The sequence below is a fragment of the Orcinus orca genome, chromosome 6 (assembly GCF_937001465.1).
Source record: "Orcinus orca chromosome 6, mOrcOrc1.1, whole genome shotgun sequence".
Lineage (NCBI taxonomy): Eukaryota > Metazoa > Chordata > Mammalia > Artiodactyla > Delphinidae > Orcinus > Orcinus orca.
Window position 1 is genome coordinate 107,337,465 of NC_064564.1, and position 25,694 is coordinate 107,363,158.

General features: G+C 40.2%; 1 protein-coding gene across 8 annotated transcripts in view; it reads left to right on the forward strand.

The window, feature by feature from the left end:
• The window catches only part of CNTRL (centriolin), an 84,633-nt gene that overhangs the window by 36,195 nt on the left and 22,744 nt on the right, over positions 1-25,694 (forward strand). For all 8 annotated transcript variants that reach the window (XM_049710760.1, XM_049710758.1, XM_049710759.1 and 5 more), the window contains 14 exons: positions 1,957-2,110; positions 3,315-3,535; positions 6,580-6,756; positions 9,878-10,012; positions 13,354-13,499; positions 14,129-14,336; positions 15,079-15,258; positions 16,829-17,008; positions 17,778-17,894; positions 18,188-18,332; positions 18,798-18,946; positions 20,590-20,770; positions 22,165-22,478; positions 23,948-24,153. In XM_049710760.1, the coding sequence (XP_049566717.1) occupies positions 1,957-2,110; positions 3,315-3,535; positions 6,580-6,756; positions 9,878-10,012; positions 13,354-13,499; positions 14,129-14,336; positions 15,079-15,258; positions 16,829-17,008; positions 17,778-17,894; positions 18,188-18,332; positions 18,798-18,946; positions 20,590-20,770; positions 22,165-22,478; positions 23,948-24,153 (2,513 nt within the window). The remainder of the gene's footprint in view (positions 1-1,956; positions 2,111-3,314; positions 3,536-6,579; positions 6,757-9,877; positions 10,013-13,353; positions 13,500-14,128; positions 14,337-15,078; positions 15,259-16,828; positions 17,009-17,777; positions 17,895-18,187; positions 18,333-18,797; positions 18,947-20,589; positions 20,771-22,164; positions 22,479-23,947; positions 24,154-25,694) is intronic.

A 25,694-nucleotide genomic window follows, 5' to 3' on the forward strand; every position in this document is an offset into this window, starting at 1 on the left:
TCATTTTCTCTCTCTGTGTACAAAGGATTTAAAAAGGAGGAGGAGTGAGAGATGTAAGTTCCTGTTTTTACAGTACCTCTATTGTGAGCTCCATGGTAGTGAAAATCGCTGAATCTACTTTTGCTCCCATGTGTTTAATGCAGATCATTGGTGTATTGAACTAATTTTTTGTCCTGCATGTAGAGATTTCAGTGGAAGTTTTAATGGTGAATTTTTAAGATTTATTGATACAGATATGAGTGTAGATCTTTTTGAAAATTCTTTCTTGAGCCATAAAAATCCTAAATTTACTTAGAATTTAAGGTTTTATCTGCAGTTATCTTTTCAGAAAGACTTCAGATGGGTATTTTGGGAGAGTAGGAGAAGAGTTTTGAACATCCATCACGTTTTACCAGTAGTAAAATAAAAACCTTCCAATCAAGCTGCCTCTCATTTATTCTTCAGAAATGAAGAGACTTTCTTTCTTGTCTTTGGAGGCAGCAGACTTGTAAAATTGAGAAATGTTCTTTTATAATCAAATTGTAGTCTTAGACTTGAGACGCATGGAGTTCGTTGTTCAGACTAATATAGTTCTTTCTCCTGGTAACTTTCTCTTGATTTATTATTGTTCTGTTCCTCTGATCCTGTGGGGGCAAACTAGAGCTGCGAGGGTGTGATGTGAGTGGGAGGGCACAGGTTCTCTGGGGAATTATTTTGTCTCCATATGAACTGTTGCTTAAGGAGACCTGGGCAAGTCATTTGATGGATCTGAGATTCAGTTTTCTCACATGTAAAAGGAAGAGTTAGACTAGGTCATCAGTTTTCAGTTTTTCCCCCAGCACACCTGAGAAATACAATCCAATCCTTTCAGTTAACAGTAGCTCCCTAAAGCGATGACTGTCAGAGTGTGTGTGGGTGTGTGGAAGCTCTTTTCCACCAGGGGCATATGTAGTGGTTGCAGCTGTATGTAGTGGTTGCAGGGGTGTGCCTCCATAGGGCCCTCCATCTTGAGAATCACTGGGCTAAATGGTCTTCGAGGTCCCTCTCAACTCCCAGTTTATGGAACTTAAAAGCAAAATGTTTCTTTGTATAAGGAATTGAAAATAAACTCGTTGAGGACACGGGGAGGGGGAAGGGTAAGCTGGGACAAAGTGAGAGAGTGGAATGGACACTATATACACTACCAAATGTAAAATAGATAGCTAGTGGGAAGCAGCCGCATAGCACAGGGAGATCAGCTCGGTGCTTTGTGACCACCTAGAGAGGTGGGATAGGGAGGGTGGGAGGGAGATGCAAGAGGGAGGAGATATGGGAATATATGTATATGTATAGCTGACTCACTTTGTTATAAAGCAGAAACTAACACCATTGTAAAGCAATTATACTCCAATAATAAAGAAGTTAAAAAAAAAAGAAAATAAACTTGAATTCTAAGGAAGTATTTATTTCATGTCTGTATTTCCCCAAAAAAACCTTTTTAAAAATTATACTTAATGTTTTTTAATAAAAAGTTATTACTTGTCTATTATAAATTTTTTAGCTAAAAAAACTTATTAAAAATCTCTTGTAATCTTTCCACCCAGATATAACCTTTGTTAACATTTTAGAATATAGCCTTTTCCTATGGATATATGTATATATAATCAATTAACTTTTGGGAAACCTTTTGGAAAGATACATTTTAGTGCAGTGCAAAGAACACTGAAATTGGCTGCATTACCTACTAGCTGTTACCTGGGAAAAATCACTTAACCTTCCTGAGCCTCAGTTTGCTCATCTGTAAAATGGAGATGATTTCCACATCAAGTTATCATGAGGTTTAAATGAAAACTTCATGTGAAAACAACAGTGTCTGACACAAAACAGATGCAAATTGTTACATTTTCTTTTCCACTCTTCCCTAGAAATGTTATTAAGGATTATTATTTTTATAAGAGTTTAAAGAATTAGGGATTTTATTTTTTTTTTTCAATTCAGTGCCATATGAAGGCTCAGAAGAGGGGTAAAGAACAACAGCTTGACATTATGAACAAGCAGTACAAACAACTTGAAAGTCGTTTGGATGAGATACTTTCTAGAATTGCTAAAGAAACTGAAGAGATTAAGGACCTTGAACAACAGCTTACTGAAGGTGAGAATTTAAGTATGATTTAAGGTAAATCAGATTCAGTGTTAATAAAAGACAAATAACAGGCATTAATCCAGATATTAGCTGAATATGCTTCAGCTGTTAGTACTAGTATTTGATAGGGAAATATTTGCAGAGTACTCAAAAATGTTTAATAAAATTAAAAATTTTTATTTTAGTTTTCTTGGGTTGATGTCCTAGTGAGTCAGGTCACTATGGCAAGAAATCCGTACATTATCATGATAAACTCTGGCATGTGATTGTCTTCTTCTAAGGCCTAAAATCTTTTCAGGAGCAAAGAGTCCGTTGATATCAGGCATTCGGTGTCTGGTTATAAGGAGACTGCAAAAAGAATTTTAGGATCTATTTTTGCAGTGCAAATTTCAATTGTGACATTGCTGGGAATTCCCAGGTGGTCCAGTGGTTAGGACTCTTTTGCTTTTACTGCCATGGGCCCAGGTTCAATCCCTAGTTGGGGAACTAAGATCCCACAAGCTGCACAGTGTGGCCAAAAAAGAAAATTTTTTAAATAAATAATAAAAATAGATCTTCCACCCATTTAAAAAAATCATTTAAAAAAAATGTGACATTGCCATAATAGTGGAAGAGGAAGATAATAGACTGTAAGTGATGAGAGCCTTGGCTTGTGGTAAAAAGACCCCAGTCCTTGTTTTGCCGTTATCAGCTGTGTTACCTGGGATAAATTATTTCTGTCACGATCATTAGTTTGGGGAAGATTAAATGAAATAGTGTTCATGAAGTGCCTGGACATAGTAAACCCAATATATGGTTTGTTTGTTTTTATAAGTCTTCAGGTTACAGGTTAATGCTGCTAGTCTGGGATTTGACTTGGTTTTGTTTTGTGTGTCTAGCAGCAAGAACTGTTTTGTTGCACACTTTTCGTTATTTTATTTGGAAATCACTACTTTAAACTTTTTATAGCATGTATTAAGCATTTCATAAGCAATGCCAATGAATATACTATTTTTATTGTGTACCTGCTTAATACTCCTGTACCATGGATAATAGGGGGGAAAGCTATTACTATATCTTGAAAATGAAATCTAAGATAGTAGGAAATAATTGAAAGCTTAAAATTTCATTCTTAGCTAGTAACAATAGCTAAGGAGACTAAATGCAGTAATTATGTATCTTGAAAGCATTTTCTTATATATATTATCGTCTTCCCTTTCTTCGTCTTGCTTAGGCCAGATAGCAGCAAATGAAGCCCTGAAGAAGGACTTAGAAGGTGTCATCAGTGGGTTGCAAGAATACCTGGGGACTGTCAAAGGCCAGGCTACTCAGGCCCAGAATGAGTGCAGAAGGCTACAGGATGAGAAAGAGACATTGCTGCAGAGATTGACTGAGGTCAAGCAGGAAAGGGACCAACTGGAAATAGTTGCCTTAGCTGCAGAAAATATGAGGAAGGTATGATTTGTTTCTTCTTGTCTGTTTTCCTTACCTTCAGAAGTGGATGATGTCCAAGTTAAGTTAGTTAAGGAAGTTAGCCACAGTGCAATTATAAGTGGCAAAAGTGTTAGGGGCTATTTAGTGTTTTGGGGTTTTTTTTCCCTTTAGTTGTGATACACTTGGAAGCATTATTTTTCCCTTACTAAGAAAAGGAAGATTATTTTAGCTGAATTGCTATCCCTGAAAAGTATTGTGATCAAATAACTCTAAAGAATAAGAAATTATAGCTATTACAAATACTGTATTAGATGTTCATATTTTGTTATTTGTGTAGCAAAATTAAGCATAACATAATTTTTCTTATTCTTGTTGCTGTTACTTCATAATTGTAGTATTATTTTACAGATAACAAAACAGACACAGCATTGTAAATTATACCCTTCCATGCTTGATTTGTTGACATTCATTTGGAGATTTCACTTGCTCTGTTTTAGTTGTTTGGTAAACTTTACATTGCAGGAGAACCCAGATTCCCAAACCTCATCCTCAGTAGGGCTGGCTTTGGAAATTTGAATTAATTTGTTTTAATGTTATGAAATTTATCAGACATATAAGAATATCAAAAATATTTAACACTATGTACTCACAGCTTAAAAACTAAAACATACAGATATATTTGAAACCCTCTGTGTACCCCTCCCAGAGATAGCAAAATCCTGAATATGGTTATCATTTCCCTCTATCTCTCTTCTTTTATTATATGTGTATCCATCCATAAACAATACGTATTATAGTTTTGCATAATTTTAGGATTTATATAAAAAGTACATAATGTATTCTTTGGCTACTTCCTTTCTTCCTTCATGTTTATGTTTTTGAGAATTATGCAAGTTGATACATGTAGCTCTATTTTTATCGATGTATATAGCATCCCATTGTATGTGCCTACCACAAATTTATTGCTTATTCATTCTCCTCTTGGGGGATATTGAGGTGGTTTCCATTCTTTTGCTATTACAATATTGAGAGTGACATTCTTACACACATCCTGAGCATGGGGACTGTGTTCACAGTGGAACTGTGAGTCAGAGTGTACGTGCCTTCTCAGCTTCACTAGATATTGTCAAATTACTGTCCATAGTGATTTTGTGAATTTCTGTTCCCCCCAGCAGTGTGAAGGGCTACCATTACACCACATCCTTGACATCACCTTAATGTTATCTAACTTTTATTTTGTAAGCCTTAATTTTGAAATAATTTCAAGCTTACAGGAGAGTTGCAAGAATAGCTCACTATACCTTCCATTCAGAGTCACCAATTTATTTTGCCACATTTGCTTTCTGTCTGATATAAAATTTTACATGATTTTATATACATTGTTATATAAATTTTTTCTTAATCATTTTAGAATTAGCGGTAGACATCATGCTCTTTAGCTTCTAAATATTTCAGTATGTTTCCTGAGAACAAGGACATTTTCTAAGATAAACACAGAATAAAGATCAAATTCAGGAAATTTAACATTTTGTCAGACTTAGTGTTTGCCAATGTGCTGAGTTTGAAATGATGTCTTTTTTATGAAAATTTTTACATTTACAGGAAAGTTGAAAGAATAATTCATTGAGCATCTATGTGCTCTCTTAGATTCAACAAATATTTTTCTATATCTTTTTCTTTTGCTGGGTCATTTGAAAATTGCAGATATTATGACATCATCCCTTCAGTACATATCTCTTAAAAATGAGGACATTTTCCTACATCAGTGCAATACCATTATTATACCTAGGAAAATTAACAGCAATTCCCTAATATTATCTAATATCTGAGCCATATTCACATTTTCCCAATTGTGCCAAGAATGTCTTTCATGGTGCGCGCACGCGCGCGCGTGTGTGTGTGTAGAATCCAGCTGGTAGTTCTGTAGCGTGTCCCACATTCTGGATTTATCTGATTGTTTCCTCATGGTTTGTTTAACTTGTTTCTCTATGCTCTGTGCAAAATTGTGTCTTGTTTTAACTGCATTTTCACTTGATTACTGGAGATGTTAAGTACTTTTCATCTGTTTATTTGCCATTCAGTTTTTCTCTTCAGTGAAATCCCTATTCATATTCTTTGCCCATTTTTTCTATTGGATTGTCTGTTTCTTAATGATTTGTAGGAACTTTTTATATATTCTGGATATTAATCCTCTGTTGGTTATAAGTAGTGTCTGCATTTTGGACAAGCAACCCATATGATTCAGATGCCAGGTGGTCTTTTGATCCCTTACTGAGAAACTCTTCTATAGACGTTCTTATCACAGGATTCTCCTCTTTAATCAGAATAGTTTAATTCTTCAAGATTCCAAATAAACAGGTGAAAGCTATAATGTTTAATCATAAAAAAATAGGCTAAAATGAATCAGAACTGTGGTATGCTAATCAACAGGTACTTATATTCTTGTTAACACTCGTTTAAGCTTCTCTCTCATCCTTAATATTAGAGAGTGCTAGTCCCATTTTGTTCTTCTGATAAGTGAACATACTGTGGTTTAACAGGAAGAGTGTGGGCTTTGGAGTCAGAAATCTCAGTTCATATTCTGACTCTGTCCTTTTTTTAGCTGCACAGCTCTGTGCTGTTTACTTAGATCTTCATTCTCCATTTCCTCATCTATAAAACGGGGATAATACTTTACCTTACACAGTTACTGTGAGGATGTAATTAAATAATGAATGTGAAAACATTTATTCCAGTGTCTGAAGGAAAATAGGCCTTAAATTTTATCCTCCTCTCTTCTTTCTTCTTACGAATACATAAGACTCATTTAAAGTATCACACAACTGGTTACTTTGGAAAACATGTTGTAGCTTACTGATTTTTCTTATTACATTTAGTCAGTGTTTTTGTTTTCCAGCCTGGATTCACACAGCCTGCAGCTTCATCGTATTGCCATTGAATGCTCTGTGCCTGGCCAGCACTGGCTGGCCAGCATTTACTTTAAGTGCTCACGTTACTTATAATGACTTGCAGATGCTTAAGCAGCACACTGAGGGTTCTGTACTTAAAACACTGAATCCTTGCAGGAGCTTGCAGAGCTAGAGAGCGCCCTTCAGGAGCAGCATGAGGTGAATGCATCCCTGCAGCAGACCCAAGGAGATCTCAGTGCCTACGAGGCTGAGCTAGAGGCTCAGTTAAAAATAAAGGATGCCGAAGCCAACCAGCTCAAAGAAGAGTTGGAAAAACTAGCAAGGCTCAGCCAGGTAAGTAAGAGCACAAAGCCATCTAGAAACCAAGTAGGCTGGGCCTTAACATAACAACTTTCCTTTAATTTAATCGAAGATTAAACACTTTTTAATATAATGTATGTGGAGTGATGGGAAGAGCACATTTTTGGAGTCAGACATTCTGAGCTTAAATATGACCCATGTGTGAACATGGGCAACTCACTTCATGGCTCTGAGCCTCTGACAAATGCCTCATCATTTGTAAAGCGGGTTATGGTGAGGGTAAGTGAGACAATGGGCCTGAAAGCACCTAGCAGTTGGTAATCAATAAATTCTAGTTGTTCTTTCTCAAAACAGCTTTAAGAGACCTCTTTTAAGCTGATATTAAATTTTACTTTGCTACTTCCTGTTCTGGTTGGATGAAATACCCACTAGTTTAATTATACTTGAAAATTAGTGAAATATTTATTCATCCAATAAATACTTATCGATTGGCCATTAAGGGCCAGGTGCCATGGATGCTGTAGGGAGTAGCACAGACATGGTTATGTCCTTGTGAAGCTGACAGTCTGGTAGGTGAAACAGGTGTCGGACAAAGAAAACGATAGGGTTCTGTGCTAGGGGAGTGGTGGTCAGGGAAGACTGCCCTATGGAAATGGTGTTTCAGCCGAGACTTCAAGGGGAACTAGGATTTGGCTGTGCAGAGGGAGCAGAGGTGAAAGGGTAGAGGTAAGGGATGTGTTCTAGGCAGAGAGGCAAGGAGAGAGAGCTTAATGCATTTGAAGTGCTGAAAGTATGCCTCCAATATGCCAGGAGCGAGAAGAGTAGGGAATGAGAGTGAGAGATAAGGGCAGAGAGGAAGACAGAGGCCAGTTATAATATATTCTTGATCACATTAAAATACAGTTTTGTTTAGCTATTAGCCAAATGGGTTGCATCTTCCTCCAGGAAGCCCACCCTCACCTTCTGTTATGCCTGCTGAAAATCTGGATTCGGGACTCTACTTTGATTTTCCTTTAACCTGTGCTCAGTCAAAGCATTTTAGCTTGTGTATGAAATCATCTGTTTAGATTGTCTGTCTCTCCTGCTAGACTCAGAGCACAGTGAATGCCCAGATTGTAGATGCCTGTTTCAGTGCCTGGCACATGAGGAGGGTCAATAGGTTCTAACTGGATGAAAGTTAAATAAAATAAGATAGTTTGAAACAGGCACATGAAAAGATGCTCAACATCGCTAATTATTAGAGAAATGCAAATCAAAACTACAATGAGGTACCACTTCACACTGGTCAGAATGGCCATCATCTACAAATAATAAATGCTGGAGAGGGTGTGGAGAAAAGGAAACCCTCCTACACTCTTGGGGGAATGTAAATTGGTGCAGTCACTATGGAGAAGTGGAGGTTCCTTAAAAAACTAAAAATAGAGTTACTGTATCATCCAGCAATCCCACTCCTGGGCATATATCTGGAAAAGATGAAAACTAATTCGAAAAGATACATGGACCCCAGTGTTCATAGCAGCACTATTTACAATAGCCAAGACATGGGAGCAACCTAAATGTCCATCGACATATGTATGGATAAAGATGTGGTATTTATACACAATGGAATATTACTCAGCTGTAAAAAAAAAAATGAAATAGTGCCATTTGCAGCAACATAGATGGGCCCAGAGATTATCATACTAAGTGAAGTAAATCAGACAGAGAAAGACGACTATCATATGATATCACTTATATGTGGAATCTAAAAAAATGATACAAATGAACTTATTTACAAAACAGAAATAGACTCACAGACATAGAAAACAAACTTATGGTTACCAAAGGGGAAAGGGGGGAGGAGGGATAAATTGGGAATTTGGGATTAACATATACACACTACTGTATATAAAATAGGGAAACAACAAGGACCTACTATATAGCACAGGGAACTATATGCAATATCTTGTATTGATAATAACCTATAATGGAAAAGAATCTGAAAAAGAATAGATATATATTTGTATAACTGAATCACTTTGCTGTATACTGAAACATTGTAAATCAACTATAATTTAAAATTAATTAATCATTAAAAAAAATAAGATAGTTTGAATCCCAGGAATTCATGTAAAATGGCATTCATATGATTAGAAAAGGATATAAAAATAGGCTTATTATAATAATTGTAATTACTTTGTGTTCCTTTACTTACTAGATACCAAATGATATCAAATGACCATTTGCCAGTTGTCAGTGTTATATTTCTTAAGAGTACCAAGCTTTATAAAACTATAGTTGACCTGATCAGAGTGTGGAAAACAAGAGGTTGGGAAGGAAACAATTAAAATAACAGTAAATACATATTTTTAAATAATAGTAAATACAATTTCTGGATAGCATCTTCTTTGAAATAAATTTTCAAAAGTTTTTAAGCAAGCCCTTACTGGCTTAAAATCCATTGTCTTTTGTACTTCCATTGTCCTTTATTTTTTTTTCTTATAAGTCTTGACAAAAATATTACAGCAGCCTGGCCTTTTCACAAATTCATATGGTATTGAAAGGGACATTCCTTTCCTTGCATCAGGACTACCAAGATTGGTCTTCAAACCACACATCGAGATTGTGGAGCATAACAGATCTTCTCTCTCTGCTTTACAGATCTATGATTGGTACCCTTTAGTTATATGAAATCACTTGTGATGCTTGTTAAATGCAGATTCCTGGGACTTGCCCTAGAAATTCTGCCCATCAAGTCTGAGAGGGAGTCCAGGCATCTGTATTTTTAACAGGTGCAGCAAGTGATTTTGATGCAGGTATTTGAGGACCACAGTGTGAGAAATATTGGTCTAAGGGAAAAGAGAGCAGTAACTGTTGAATCACTCACAGAGCTTTTAAAGGTAGGTATTTAGGCTCACTCCTGGAGATTCTGAATTGGTGTATCTGGGCTGAGCTGATTCTGATGCTTGCTCTTCCTTATGTATTAATAGTTTAAGGAGGCATGTGAAAAACTTACCTTGGGCTTTTAAACTTGGGGGTACAAATGTAAAACTGAGTTGTTATAAAACCAAAGCTCCCAAGGGATTGCATGTGTATGTAAATTTATTTATGCCTTATTAGATCATAAATTATTGCTATTTTACTTTTTTTGTATCATCGCTTCCTATGGCAATAGTTAGAACAATCAGCTGTTCAAACAGAACTTGAGAAAGAAAAGCAAGCCCTCAAGAACGCACTCGGAAAAGCCCAGCTCTCAGAAGAAAAGGAACAAGAAAATAGTGAGCTCCGCACCCAACTTAAACAGCTGCAGGTAGAGACTTATTGGCTCCCAATACATTCTTATATGGGACACCCAAAGATGTTGGCATCTTTATGTCAGACACTTCACAACCTGCTCTTACATGTAGTAAGCTACTTGAGTTATTAGAAAAAAGGACTTCTGGATGGGATGGTACCATAGCCTCTGTTGCGATTATTTTAAGATTACTAATATGCATATCCTTTGTGTTGTTATTATGGTGCTAAGAGATAGAGGCAGTGTCGATAGTAAACAGAGAACACTAGGTAAACTCATGGAGGACAGCAGTACCTTGCATTTCCGCTAGAAGCGGCTTTGTTACCAGACTAAGCTAAAATTATCAGATTGATGCATTCTTCTTCCACTGAAATATCTTTGTAATTATCCAGGAATTTAACTAGAATGAGTTGCAGTAGAACTTCTTAATTGTAAAGTTTTCAGTCTCCTTCTCAGAAGGAATGTCATTAAAAATGCAGTCATTTTATATTTTTGAGAGTTTTCTTTGGCAGACTATTTTTATAGCTATTGTCACAATAATCTGCCCAACAAACTGCTCGAGAAGCAAGTGGACAGGATTTTCCAGGTAATTAAACGCTCTCAAAGAGGACATACGTCTGAACAAACAAGTACCTGGATCAACACGCAGGTTTCCAGATCTGTGAGGTCAGGGGTCACTTAGCTGACGTAGGTGGCAGCTGTTATACTTCACCAGAAATCAAGGGGCAGAGTTATTGTGGTTTGGGGGAAGGCTCCAAATATTCATCTAGGGGGATTTGTGACAAATAAGACTAAACTCACCCAAATTCTCTCTCTCTTCTTCCAATGCCTTGAATATTTTTTTCTCAAAGTTTAAGAAAATCTAGTTACCTAGAATTTAATTTTTACTGCTATCATTTCAGCTTCTGAAGTAAATATCATAAAAGATATACATGTTTTCCATTCTTGTGTGTGTTGTGTGTGTGTATTGGGTGTTCACTGGATTATTATTTTTTATTTTTACCTTGGAAATTTTCAAATAATCACAAAATCGGAGAGAAGATAGCCTTATGCCCTTTCGTTTACTCAGCTTAAAGAATTGTCAACATTCTGCTGTTCTTATTTCAATTAATCCACATTTTTTTTTTGCTGGAATATTTTAAAGAAAATCTCATACATCTTTATTTCAACCATAAATACTTCAGTACACATCTATTAAAGAACAGGACTTCAGGGGTCTCTCTCCAAGGTAGAAATTGAGGTCAGCTTTCCAGAATGCTGGTCCATGCTGTAAGACTCTCTTAGTTGGAACTAGGTCCTTTGGTTACTTGGCCTACTGACCTCCTGATGCGGAGTACAAGTTAAACTCACTCTACATTTATCTTTGTCAGAAATCATTTAGTTGCAGTGAACCAAAACCTACTAACACTAGCTCAAGGAAGGAGACAGGCAGCTTGCTGGTGACCAGAGCTGCTCTGATAACCTTCCAGGGCCTGTGTGGCTCTCATTTCTCCTCTGTCTCCCTGGGCATTGCATTTGGCCCAGCATCAACCCCAGCCCCAACCTGACATAACCTTACAGGTCTAGCTCTCATACGGACTTGCTGGACTGGATCTTGGTTCATATTTTGGAGAGGGAGAGAACTTGTTTTCTGGCTAGTCAGTGGATTGGCTGTCCTTGGGTCAGATCACCTGTGGCCAGGATTAGAAAGTAGTGCAAATATGGTGGACAGGCACGTTCATTGCAATGCTAATTCTCCAATTTAGTTAACAGTGTTAAAAAAAAAAAAAAACCTAATGTTATACCAAGTTTGAAGAAAATCACTTAAGTAGAATATAGGTATTCAGGGGAATATAGTTAATAGTTTAGGACATAGAACTATTTTTCTGTACAATTTAGGGAAATTTTAGCAGTTTCTTTTTACTTGAAAGAGGTACTGTCTGGATTTAATTCTGGGGTCTAGTTATGTTCATTAGTTTCTTAGTAAAAATATCCTAGCATATAACAAATACTCCCACAGAGAATTGTAAGCTATTAGAGAACTTCAGTATTAGATGTTCCACTTTTCAGTTGATTGGCAGATAAAGCTGAGTATTATGGGAAGGTGTTTTTTGTTTTTTCTAAGTTTGAATTATGTATATTCTCAAGCATATTCAAAAATAGAATACTAAAATGAATCCTTATGTATATATCACTCATCTTCAACAGTTTCAACACATGGCCTACCTTACTTCATCTATAACACATGGCCAGTCTTATTTCATCTATAATACCCTCCACACCTCACCCCTCACACTTGTTCACACACTGAATTATTTTGAAGTAAATCCAAAACATCTGATTTTATCTGTAAATACTGTACTATTGTATGTATCTCCAAAAAATAAGGCTTTAAAAAAGAAGCATAGGGTAGTTCCCTGGTGGCCTAGTGGTTATTAGGATTCTGAGCTTTCACTGCTATGGCCCGGCTTCAATCTCTGGTCAGGGAACTGTGATCCCGCAAGCTACGCAGCATGGCCAGAAAAAAAAAAGAGGCATAAACATGGATACTATCATTACACCTTAAAATTACAATAACTCCTGGGCTTCCCTGGTGGCGCGGTGGTTGAGAGTCCGCCTGCCGATGCAGGGGACACAGGTTCGTGCCCCAGTCCGGGAAGATCCCATATGCTGCAGAGCGGCTGGGCCCATGAGCCATGGCCGCTGAGCCTGCGCGTCCGGAGCCTGTGCTCCGCTACGGGAGAGGCCACAACACTGAGAGGCCCGCGTACCACAAAAAAAAAAAAAAATTACAATAACTCCCTAATATCGTCAAATACCTTAAGTATACAAAATGTTCAAATTATAAATTTTTTAGAAGTGTTATGTTGGAATCAGAATCCAAATAAGGTGCACACATTGCATTTGGATGACTTGACTCTTGTCTCCTGTAATCTATAGTTTTGCTCCTTTTTTTTCTCTTTGTTTCATACTAAAGAAAACCAGGTCTTTGTCCTGTAGAGTTTCCCATAGTGTAGATTTTGGTGGTTGCATCCCCATGGCATTGATTAACATGTTCTTATGTCACATATGGAGGCTTATTTAGATTCAAGTTATTTACTCTTTGGCAAGAAGACAGTCTTAGGTAGTGTTCATACGTACTTTTTTGCATCACGTCAGGACACATCGTAATGCCTGTTTGTGTCTTTTGTGACTTCGGATTAATCAAAAGATTCAGATATTGTCGGCCATAGTGCAAAGGGTTTTTAAAAAATTGGTAAAGGGAGTTGACTGGAACTGTTATATGGTAAATAACATGGGCTGTGTGTGTGTATTTGGGTGTATTTTTTATTTTGTTTTGGTAATTTTTACCCCTCTCCATTTTACCCCCTCCACAGGATGACAATAACCTGTTAAAACAGCAACTTAAAGATTTCCAGAATCACCTTAACCATGTAGTTGATGGTTTGATTCGTCCAGAAGAAGTGGCAGCTCGTGTAGATGAGCTAAGGAGAAAACTGAAATCAGGAGCTGGGGAGATGAGGTAATGGAAACTCGAGACCTCCAGGTAGAGAGTGGGCTGAGTTGTGAATGTGGGGTTCAATGATGAAATCACCTTTCCAACTACCTTTCAGTTAATGGCACCTTTCAGTTAATGGCTGAGTTCTTTTGTAAGGTTTCCCTTTTCCCTTATCATATTACCATGATTGAGACACAGATTGCTTAATTCAAGTGTCTGTCACTGATTTTTTTGATCTTTTGTACTTTTTGGTATTATTTAATTTAAAAAACACAAAGGTTTTACGAGTAACTCATTCTTGAAAGCTTACTGCAGATGGTCAGGAAGTAGAGTCACATTATGCATTTTAAATAGAAAACAAATATCGAAAGAAAACTGAGGCTAATTTGAATATATGAAATGGACATTTATTCTTTGAACACACATTGTTAGCCTGACAGGAGCCTGTGCTTTCAGAGTGGCAACAGTCATTTAATAAAACAATGATTTGCACTCAGGAGGTGCACAGTAATTTGCTACGGATTGACACCAGTCCCATTCCTCACAACTCTTTTTACTTCTGCACTAATTTTACCGGCATGTTTGCACCCAGCATCCAGCATCAAAAATAAAATGTCACACTTATACCATCTTTCTTTTCCCCCCCTTACCAGAATCCATAGTCCTTCAGATGTCTTAGGGAAAAGCCTCGCTGATTTGCAGAAACAGTTCAGTGAAATCCTTACATGTTCCCAGTGGGAAAAAGAGGAAGCTCAAGTGAGAGAGAGAAAACTCCAAGAAGAAGTGGCTCTGCATCAGGAGAAGCTGGCCAGCGGACAAGAAGAGTTCAGGCAGACCTGTGAGAGAGCCCTTGAAGCAAGAGTAAGAGAAGGGCAAGAGGCAGCTAGAGGGAAGTGTTCAGAAAACATTCATATTTTTCAGCAAATTACAGTGCTTCCTTTCTCATGTAAATACAGTGTAGGGAATTCCCGGGTGGTCCAGTAGTTAAGATTCCTTGCTTTCACTGCCCAGGGCCACGGTTCGATCCCTGATGGGGAACTAAGATCCCACAAGCTGCGTGGCACAGCCAAAAAAAAAAAAAAAAAGAAAGAAAATAGTGTCTGTTATGTAGATTATACCTTAATAAAGGTATACCTTTATAAGGTATACCTTTATTAAGGTATAATTAATAAAGGTATAATTTTTTTAAATACAGTGTAATTGTCGTTAGTTTCACTCCTAATAAGTCAAACTAGGTGTGACTAAAATTCAACTCTAAATGTGGTTACTGATGTCAAAGTCAGGCTTCTTTGTGACACTGTGTTTTCCTTGTTTTGGAAGCAAGTGAGAGATGTTTCTTAACGTGCAAGTGGATAATACAACATCGCTAGAGTGTAGTATAGTGCCAGAATCTGAGTTTTTGATGTAATTATTTTCATGATGAGGCAAACATTAAAATGGATCCTAGAGAGCAGTTGTGATAAAGCCACATCCGCAGTAACTCATTAGCACAGTATTTCATTTTACTCTTTAGTAAAATGAAACATAATCCTCTAGAAGGTTTTTGTTTTGCTCAAAACATACTTTGCTTAAAAATCATCTTTGAAACTTGATTTCTTCACAGATTAATTTTGACAAGAGGCAACACAAAGCAAGAATTCAGCAATTAGAGAATGAAATTCACTATTTACAAGAAAATCTAAAAAGTATGGAGGAAATCCAAGGCCTTACAGATCTCCAACTTCAGGAAGCTGATGAAGAGAAGGAGAGAATTCTGGCCCAACTCCAAGAGTTAGAGAAGAAGGTGGGCAAGACTAGGAAAGAGACATATGAGTCCCCACTGCCAGGGTCCTGCACCCAGCAATGGGGCAGCTGAGAGGGGTGTGATCCACGGTCACCTCTGGCTGCATTGCTGGCCCAGAGGTGGACCTGACCTAGAGAGACCTAGATGCATGTCATCGAATCAAGAGCCTGAGACAAGGGTGCCATGCTAGATGGAAGCAAGAGAATTGGGATGTAAGGAGTGACTTGAGAGTCAGTGAGGTGGGGCTTAAATGCTATTGGGATGAGTCATGCTGACAGGTTTTCAACCTTCTTGATAATCCCAGTGCATTACCCCCACCTTTTCTGTGTGTTAGGCTTTCCTGTCTTTACTTTCTTCCTTGTCCAACTTAAATTCCATGGTCTCCCACCCTCGCTGTTTTTTGCAAGTATCCTCAAATCCCTTGCTCTTTTCTCCTATCTTCTATGACAGAACTGCAGCCATCTGCTTTCTGTAGCCCTGCACCCATGGCTAAGTATTCCTGAAGAAAAAGTCACCCATCCAGGCATAGCAGTAACACTATAAATGTTTGCCACTCCCTTGCTGCACTGTTTCGTACCTTCTCATGTCTCACACCTACCCTCTCCCTTCTCCCAGCCCCAGTGAATGAGTTGCTTCATGCTTCACTGAGAACCCATCAGTTCCCAAGTATTATTGAGTCTGCCTCCAAAATCTCTCTGGAATATTTGCACTTTGTCCTTCTCCAGTGCCACCACCCTCATCCAGCCATCATCTCACTTCTGGACAACTGCTGTGGCCACCTGACAGTCCCCCACTTCCACTCATGACCTGCTCCACAGAGCAGCCAACACGCTCTTCCAAAAACATGAATAGGCTCTTGTCAGCCCCTCCCCGTCTCCCCTTCTCTCCAGCAGCTTCTGTTGTCTTTAGGGTAAAGACAAAAATTCTTCAGCCTCTGAGCCCTTGCATGATTCGCCTCTGTTGAGCTCTCTCCTTTTCTTACCGTGCTGCTTCTTTCAGTTCCTGACTCTTCCCAAGCTCTGTCTTCCCTCCTGGCCGTTCCTTCTCCTGGACCATGTCCCTCCACCGTTCTTCTTCCGGAAAGCCCTCCCCCCACCAATCTAGGTCTCCCCTGCTGGCCTCTCACATAGTACCTTGTTCTGTCCCTTGATGGCAGTGAGCACAGTGTTAGTTACACATTTGTCTGAGTGTTTGTTTAATACATGTCTCTCATAAGCTCCTTGAGGGCAGCAGCCAAGTCTGTTTTGTTTACCACCATATGCCCAGTGCCTGACTCCATGATCACAAGGGGCGGGCCCATTGCTTGGTGATGGTGCCAAGAAATGTTTCTACAACAAATGAATGGATTATGATCACGAAGATTCTTGACTAAGTATACTGATTTCATTCTAAGTTATCATACAGCTTTGAGATGTTGTTATTTATTTATTCACTCAGGAGCACCTGCTGAGTACCAGGTATGGTTCTAGGCATGGGGTGTGTGAACAGATCCCTGCCCTCATGGGGCTTTTGTCTTAATTCATTGCTACCAAATGATTCATCTCTTTAATTAGTGTTTCTTTTATTTTAGAAGAAACTTGAAGATGCCAAATCTCAGGCACAGTTTCTTGGTTTAGATAAAGAACTGAAGAAACTAAAGAAAGCCGTGGCCGCCTCTGATAAGCTGGCCACAGCTGAGCTCACCACTGCCAAAGACCAGCTCAAGTCCCTTCATGGAACCGTTATGAAAATTAACCAGGAGCGCGCAGAGGTGAGTCCCCACGTACAGAACAAGTTTCCAGCAGGGCTGCCCCTGTCAGAAAACATAGCAACTTGTATTATTGATCTCTTGTTATAGACTTTGGCTCTTTTATAAACCACCATAAAGTTGTCTGTTCCTCTTCAGACCTGAAGATTATATTTCCCCCGTCACAACCCTGCTATGGGTCCTGTACTCTATTGAGTCCCAAAGGAGACATCAAATGAAATATACTATCCTAATCTCAAAGTGTAGGGGTCTCTGCTTAGGGAGGCACCTGTCAATACACATCTGAACAGAGGTCTTCAAGACTTGCTGTATAACCCTTCTGAACCTCAACTTTTTGTCCTTGTCATCTCGTGCAGTCTGATGACAATATGTCACTTCACAGGGTTATTATGACTCCTGACTGAGATAAGTCTGTTATAGTCTTTATAAGATGCAAATGCTTATGAGATTAAGACAGTAAATCATAGGAGGGAAAATCTAACCATGGGGGTCCACAGAGACACCAGTCATGGAAGACTGTAGAACAGAGAAGAAAAAATTAGTCCTTGCTCTTTCTGATGCAGAACCCTGCCCACTTGGCCCCCAGAGAGTGCCAGAGTGAGCTGCCAAATCATAGGAACAGCACAGATAAGCTGGGACTTGGCACTACGTGTGCGTGGAGTAGCCAGGCGGGCGATCTGATGAAAGCAGAAGACTCATTCAGAGGAAGAAAGAAATAAAGAGGGCAGCCTGCAATAGCAGTGGTGCCTTTCTCACACCTCTGTCCCTGTAGGAGCTGCAGGAAACAGAGAGGTTCAGCAGAAAGGCAGCTCAAGCTGCCAGGGATCTGACCCGAGCAGAAGCAGAGATCGAACTCCTGCAGAATCTCCTCAGGGATAAAGAGGAGCAGGTCAGTGCTGGTGCCCCCATGAGACCGCCTCCTTACTGGGTACTTGTCAGTTCCTAAAAGATTGAATTAGTGTAGGCGACATCTCAAAGAATTCTGAGGTGCAGCCAATAGTCAATCGGTACTTGATTCTCTGCCGTGTGCCAGGCATTGCATGGTTTAAATGTAAGGAGTAATGCAGTTCCTCGTTAGTAAAGTATAAGTAAAAAATTATAGAATTAGAATCTTACTGCAAGGAGACATGCATCTGGGAAAGAATATTCACTGGCAACTTTGTATATGTGATTTTTTAATAGTTTCGAATTGAGATGGAGAAAGTTGAGGTAGGCACCAGAGGAGCAAACTCACAGGTGCTAGAAATCGAAAAACTGAATGAGACCATGGAGAGACAAAGGAAAGAGATCGCAAGACTGCGGAATTTACTAGACCTCACTGGGGCTGGTAAGGTATTGGGCTTTGATTTTGGTAGTGGTTTTGCAGTTCTAAAATTAAATCATCGTGTTTGTTTTTTACCTTTAGCAAATTTATTTAACGGTTACAGACTAATTCCATGCTCGATTTATAGAGCTGTGATAATTAGCTTAATAAATAAAGCACTTTTTTAAATGTAAGTAAGTGCAGTATCAAGGGACTTGATTACAAAGAGAGATTTATTTTTGTATTTTCAAAAGAAATACTGTTTACAAATCTGTTCTTTCTCTGGCTCACTTTATAAGTGAACAGCAGTAGGATATGTCTATCCTCTTTAAGTGTCAACAAAAATTTATTGCCAAAGGACAGGCTGAACAGCAGCTTTGAGGAACTGATAAAAGTCATTGGCTCTCGTGGAATCACTTTTGTATTTTGAGAGAGAGAGGAAGTAGATGATTTCATACCCAACTTCACAGAATGGCTTTCCTTTTACAGATAACAGAGGAGGCTTTGAAAATGTTTTGGAAGAAATTGCTGAACTCCGACGTGAAGTTTCTTATCAGAATGATTACATCAGCAGCATGGCAGATCCTTTCAAAAGACGAGGCTATTGGTACTTTATGCCACCACCATCATCATCAAAAGTAGGAAGTCTGTGGTGCTGGGAATATATACTAAATTTTCTTTAAGAAAGTGTGACTGTGTTGCCTTCCCTAAATCTGTGATCAGGTCTCAAGAACAACATATCTAGGCTAAGCCATGCATTGAGGTTCTTAAGTACTTTGTGCTGTGTGAGATGGAAATGGGGCATTCCCAAGGAATGTGGCAATTGCCCACTCATGCTCAGGTGGTATGTGTGGGGTCCCTGAACAAGGATCCTATAAGGGTAGATAAAGTGACTTGAGCCCAGAGAGCCTTTTGAAAATGGCAGTAGAATTATAGAGTCTCAGACAGAAAAATAGCACCTGGATTGCATTTCCTTTTAACACACTCATTCAGTACTTAGGTCTAGGTCAAGTACAAGGCTTTGGTGGGGAACCATGATGAATCATATAGCCCCTGCTCTCAAAGAGCTCATGGGCTGGTGGGGAAGACAAGCACACCAATGTAATTACAAAACAGTGACACGCATGTGACAACAGACTGGACTTCCGTGCCCCAGTTGCAGAGAAATGTTAAAGATTTATCTCATGGGGATGTTTAGGGAAGAAGGCTTCACAAACAGGAGCTTGAAGTCAGCACTTAGCAACCCTCAAAGGATGGGCTTTCAGGAGGGAGGGAACAGCTTGTGAGGAAAAGGAGAGTTAGCTTAGCCCCTTGTGGGGCTGGAGGGCTGGATGGGAACAATGAAAGGTGAAACAGGAAACGTAGATTGGGGTCATGCTTTTTTTTTAAAAAAAAAAAAGGGTCTCAAAATCCCTTGCACTTAATTATGTAGGCCTTGGGAAACTGCAGTTGAGTGTGCTATGATCAGAGCTGTAGTTTAGGAAGAATAATCAGGCGGAGTGTGGAGGCTAGACTTGTAGTGGGTGAACTCTGTGTGGGGCTGTTTGACCTTGTTCGGGTGAAGGATGGAAGAAGCCAGAGCCAGAGCAGTGGAGCTAGAGCAGAGATGGACTGAGGGGTGTTCAGGGAGCAAAATGTCAGGGCTTGCAGCCTGAATGTGGGAAGGAAGGAGAGGACTGTAAGTGGCTCTTATCCAAAGCAGAGGGGCTGGGCAACATCCTGCTAGAATCAGCTGACAACAGCAGTCAGGAGAAGCAGCTCCCACATGCTAGGATCCCCAGGTCGTTCAGACCTAATCAGAACCCCGAAAAGCAGAATCTGAAATCCTCCTCCCAGAAATCTAAAGGAAGCCAGACATCCGTGTCACAGCCAGGGCTGCAGGTGGAAGCAGTGTAGGTTAGAGGGTCGACTTATAACTGAAAGGAGAGAGAGAGTAACAGAGTAGAGCTCTAAAGCCACTCCAAGCTCCTGGCACAACAGGAGACTAATATCCCAGCTTGCCTTGCAAGCTCCTGTTTCCTTGATCTTAGTTGCTGGGCCATCAAGGACTAGGCAAAAGAAGAGAAACCACCAGGAAAGATGAGTACGGGAGACGGGAGGCTGACACCCATGCAGGTTATATGACCACATAATCACGTCTCGTTTCTGCCTGTGAAAAATCAGATTACGATATATGAAAAGAAACCAGTTCTTTCTCAACTTCGCTCTAGACTTTGACATTTCTCCACATCGGCCTTTTTATTTGTTAAGAGATAGTATGCTCTGCTGTCATTTATTTTAGGTTTCCAGCCACAGTTCCCAGGCCACCAAGGACTCTGGTGTCGGCCTAAAGTATGCAGCCTCAACTCCTGTTAGAAAACCATGGCAGGATGGGAAGGAACACAGTGCACCTCCACCTGCTTCAGGATACTGGGTTTATTCTCCCATCAGGAGTGGGTTACATAAATCATGTTCAAATAGAGGTAAGTTACATCAGGGAAGTTGCATTTCTCTTGCCTGTTTAATGACCTTTTATTGGTTCCCTGAAATCCATAGACACAGTCCAGACTCCTTATCTTGCTCTGCAAGGCCCTCTGTGACCTGGTCTTGGCCAACGACCTCTTGTCTCACCTTCCATCACTCTCCCACATGTCAGCCATACCCACTGCATGCCACGTTTCTCACACCTCCATGTTTTGAACCCTCTGTTCAGAATGTCCTGCTTCCTCCTTTCTCTCCCAAACCTATTCCTACTCATCCTTCAGCAAGACCCAGGTCCTCAAACAACACTCCTTTTCTGGACCCTTCCTTCTCCCTGCCTTCCCCGGCAGACTGAGCGACATCTTCACCTCCACTCCTGGAACGTGGCAGTTTACATCCTCATGTTATGGCACTAATTAGCTCGACTGAAATGAAGTGTTACAGGTCTGTCTTCCAGAGCTCCAGGGGGAAGAGTCAGACCTGGGGTAAATCCTGGCACTTTCACTGTGTTATCCTAGGGGAATTATTTAGCCACTCTGAGACTGCTAATCTGTAAAATGGGAATATTACCTTCTGAGAATTTGTTCATTCAGGAACTATTTATTGAGTGCCTGCTGTGTGCTAGGCTTTCTTCATCAGTGAAAAAAAAAAAAACTAGTTCCTGCTTATAGGGGAGATAAGTAAGAGAACCAACAACTGAGAGAGGCTGTGGTATCTCACAGCACTTCTCTGTTGGTGTTTTACGTAGCACGAAGCAGGCACCCAAATGTTGCTGAATGAATGAAGATGGAAAAAAACCAACAGATAGGTATAAGAAAAACTCAGGGGACTTCCCCGGTGGCACAGTGGTTAGGAATCCACCTTCCAGTGCAGGGGACATGGGTTCGATCCCTGGTCCAGGAAGACCCACATGCCACGGAGCAGTTAAGTCCATGTGCCACAACTACTGAAGCCTGCGGGCCCTAGGGCCCGAGTGCTGCAACTACTGAGCCCGCATGCTGCAACTAGTGAAGCCCGTGCACCTAGAGCCCATGCTCCACAGCAAGAGAAGCCACCGCAGTGAGAAGCCCACGCACCACAACGCAGAGTAGCCCCCACTCCCTGCAACTAGAGAAAGCCTGCTCACAGCAACGAAGACCCAATGCAACCAAAAATAAATTTTAAATTAAAAAAAATAAAGTTCATTCATTTAAAAAAAAAAGAAAAACTCAAGTTCACCTGGTGAAAATAATTTGCATCCCTGTCTGATCCACTTTTCAAAACTGCTTTTGACCTTTTTTACAGAATTTTATTTTCACATCTCTGGTATCTTGGCCTAAACACTGCTGTTCTCTACTGAACATGTTTACCTAGTGAGCCATGGGAATAAAACACTCTTCTGTTTTTTTGTTTCAAGATGCAGACAGTGGAGGAGATAGCCAGGAAGAGAGTGAGCTGGATGACCAAGAGGACCACCCATTTGTGCCTCCTCCTGGATACATGATGTATACCGTGTTTCCCGATGGTTCTCCTGTACCCCAGGGCATGGCCCTGTATGCACCACCTCCTCCCTTGCCCAACAACAGCCAACCTCTCACCCCTGGCACTGTTGTTTATGGCCCGCCTCCCGCTGGGGCCCCCATCGTATATGGGCCTCCACCCCCCAACTTCTCCATCCCCCTCATCCCAGTGGGCGTGCTGCACTGCAATGTCCCGGAGCACCATAACTTAGTAAGTGGAAAGACACAAGACCCCTGTCCACACTGCTTCCATGGGAGACTGAGTAAGGTTATATACTTAATGAGTCGACCTACTTATGCATGGATTATACCCCAAAAGTGTGTTTGTAAGGCTGATGTTTAGAACTGAGCAAGCATCCTCTTATTAAAACACTGTTCTGGACAGGAGTTAGGGTACCAGGCCATTCTACGAACCTGGTTTAACCATTTTATAACAAAAATGCTTTCAGTCCAGAAAATAGCCATTTTTAGAAAGCTTTTTATATATTTTTCTATTGACCAGTACTATATTAATGTGATTGTATAGGTATATTCACATACTAGTGCCTGTACCTGTGCATACACATATTATGTGTGCTTGTGTACAAACACATGTAAGAGCAGCGTACAGTAAGGTTTTGGTGGGGGTTATCTCTGGGTGGTGAAATTAATGATGATTCTTTCTTTCTTTTCATAGTTCTTATTGTGCGCATAATTTTGTGTCCTGTTTTTCCCACTTAATGTTACAAGCATTTTCTCCATGGTTTTACAAGCGTTTTTAAGCAGTATTTTAATGACTGCATAACATTTCTTTATTTGTAGGCTGTGTAGTTCATTTAACTGTGTATAAATTTTTACTGTATTTCATATTTTCCTCTAGGCTAAATTCTAAGAAATGATTACTTCCTAATCACTAGCTTCCTTTATAACTTTTTTGTTTTAAAGAAATAAAATGCATTACAAGGGCCTCCTTCAAACTTAAGGCACCTGGAGCTCTTTATTTTTTCCTTTTCCTCTCAGCGGATTGAGAGGAAGATAAAGGACTAGGATACCTGGGTGCCAAGCCACCAGCCCCATTTTAGTAGGTCAGACTAGTTTCAGAGGGACTGTGGATATTTACATGGTTAAAAATGGTAGTTACTCGTGTCATTCTGCAGTTTTTTCAGTGCACACTGTTTTTATAGCAATTCTGTTGGTTCTTTTACCCTCCACCAGTACCCGGCTCTTCCTGTAGTTTCCCAGGGGTGCCTTTATACCTCCCTACATTTGCACATTATTTCTTCAGCGTAGTCGTTTCCTATTTCATTTATTCTTCAAAACCAGGCAGAACACCACTTCCTCTAGGCATCCTTCTCAGCCAACTCCTCTCCCATGTGCGCAGAGGAGGGAGAGACCTCTGTCTGTGTCTTCTGCTAGATGCTGAACTCTGGAGCCAGACATTATCCACAGGAGGTGCTTGGTGACTATTTATCAGCCATAGCTGGACTGGAAGAGTCATAAGATCTGTTGGTCCGTCAATTTCATCTATGGCACGTGAAGAAATTGGCTTGACTTAATTTTTCTTTTCATACTGAAGTCTTAGAAGCTACCACTATTATCAGGTCAAAGATACCACTTTAATCACTGTTAATTTCAGTTTTTGGCAGGAGGAAGGGGAAACATCATGTGATATTTCAGTATTGCATTTCTTTCTTTGCTCAGGAGAATGAAGTTTCTAGATTGGAAGACATAATACAGCATTTAAAATCAAAGAAACAGGAACAGTGGATGAGAGTATCCAAGCAGCAGTGTGAGAAAGAAATAGAAGAACTGCATCATAATATTGATGATCTTTTGCAAGAGAAGAGAGACTTAGAGCACGAAGTAGAAGAATTGCATAGAACCATTCAGAAACATCAACAGCGAAAGTAATTATTAGCCATTTTATCTTTATAACTCAGATGAATATGATATTAGTTCATTAAGGTAACCTAAATCAGTGTTGTCCAGTAGAACTTTCTGTGATCTTGGGAATGTTCTAGATCAGTATTATCCAAAACAGTAGCCTTAGCCACATGTGGCTATTGAGTACTTGAAATGTAGCTAATAGAACTGAGGAACAGAGTTAATTTAATAGCCACGTGGAGATTAGCATATGGGACAGTAGAAGTCTAAGTTCTTTTGGCCAGTAATCCATATCAGCTCCTCTTGTAGTCCCTCTTGGAGAATGGCACAACCACCACCCTTCCCCAGTTACCCTGGCTGAAAACATGCTGGGTGTCCTCAACACCTGCCTTTCCCTCACTCCCCCAGGGATCCAGCTGCTCTCCAAGTCCTACTGACTCTGTACACAAAGAGCTCTCAAACTGGTCCCCTTCTTTCGTCTCCACTGCCCTGGCCTTTAGTCATCCTCATCCTAGGTCAGGCCTTCCAGGTCTAGTGTCTTTCTCTCCATCCCACCCTCGACATGGCTGCAGACCTAACTGTGCACGCTGCCCTGTGTCTCTCGTTCCCACCAGCATACATACTGCCCTGCAAGATCTGAACCCTACCTCTCTTTTTTATCCTTCTCTCCCACACGGTACTTACTCTGGCCCTACACTTTGCTGTGGTTTCCCCGAGCACCACGTTTTCTCCTGCCTCCCCACCTCTGCACATGCTGTCCTTTGCCTGAAATGGCTTCCCGACCTGCCCTCCACCTAACTCCAGTGTGTCTTTCCAGATGAAGGTTAGGGATCCCCTCTGACAGAAAAGCTTTCTCATCTCAGGCTCCCACAGTTTGGAGTTGGCAACCTTGGGCGTAGTGTTGTTCAGACCATGTTGTAAGATACCCAGAAGGGCAGTAGCGGGGCCTCCCTCTCTGTGCCCCAGCATCTGGCATAGGGTCCGTTAGCTAATGCTTGTATCTGCTGCATGGGTCAGTTATGTAGAAGCCCATCTTCTGCACTAGACCATGAATTATGACAGTTCCCCAGTTTTTGTCCCTTAAGCCAGACTGGCCCAGGTACCAGGGTTGCGGGGAGACCTGTGGAGTACATAGAGGTGAGTGAGATATGGTCTCTGCCTTCTAGGAGCAAACGCAAGAGTGACTGATAGACCTGGCAGGGAAAACCAAGGGTCATACCGAGAGAAGGTTGGGACTAGATGTTTGAAGGCTTGGGGGATGGTTATTTCATTTTTGTAGGTGTATATGGGGGAGGTGAAGTTTTTTGAGGGGGGTGTATTGCAGTGGGAGAACCACTTCTTTTCCTAGTTATAAATGTATAATAAATGATCATTTTAGGGAATTTGGATAACACAAAAATGTCCAAAGAAGAATTAATCTGTTAATATGTGGTTGAATTTATTTTCATGTTTTTCTGTCAATGATAGTCCCGTTTTCAAATAATTTTGACTTTAACCTTGAGTTACCAAGTCCTGTGTTACGCTTTCTGATTTGTCAAATATCGTCACCATAATTTTACTCTAG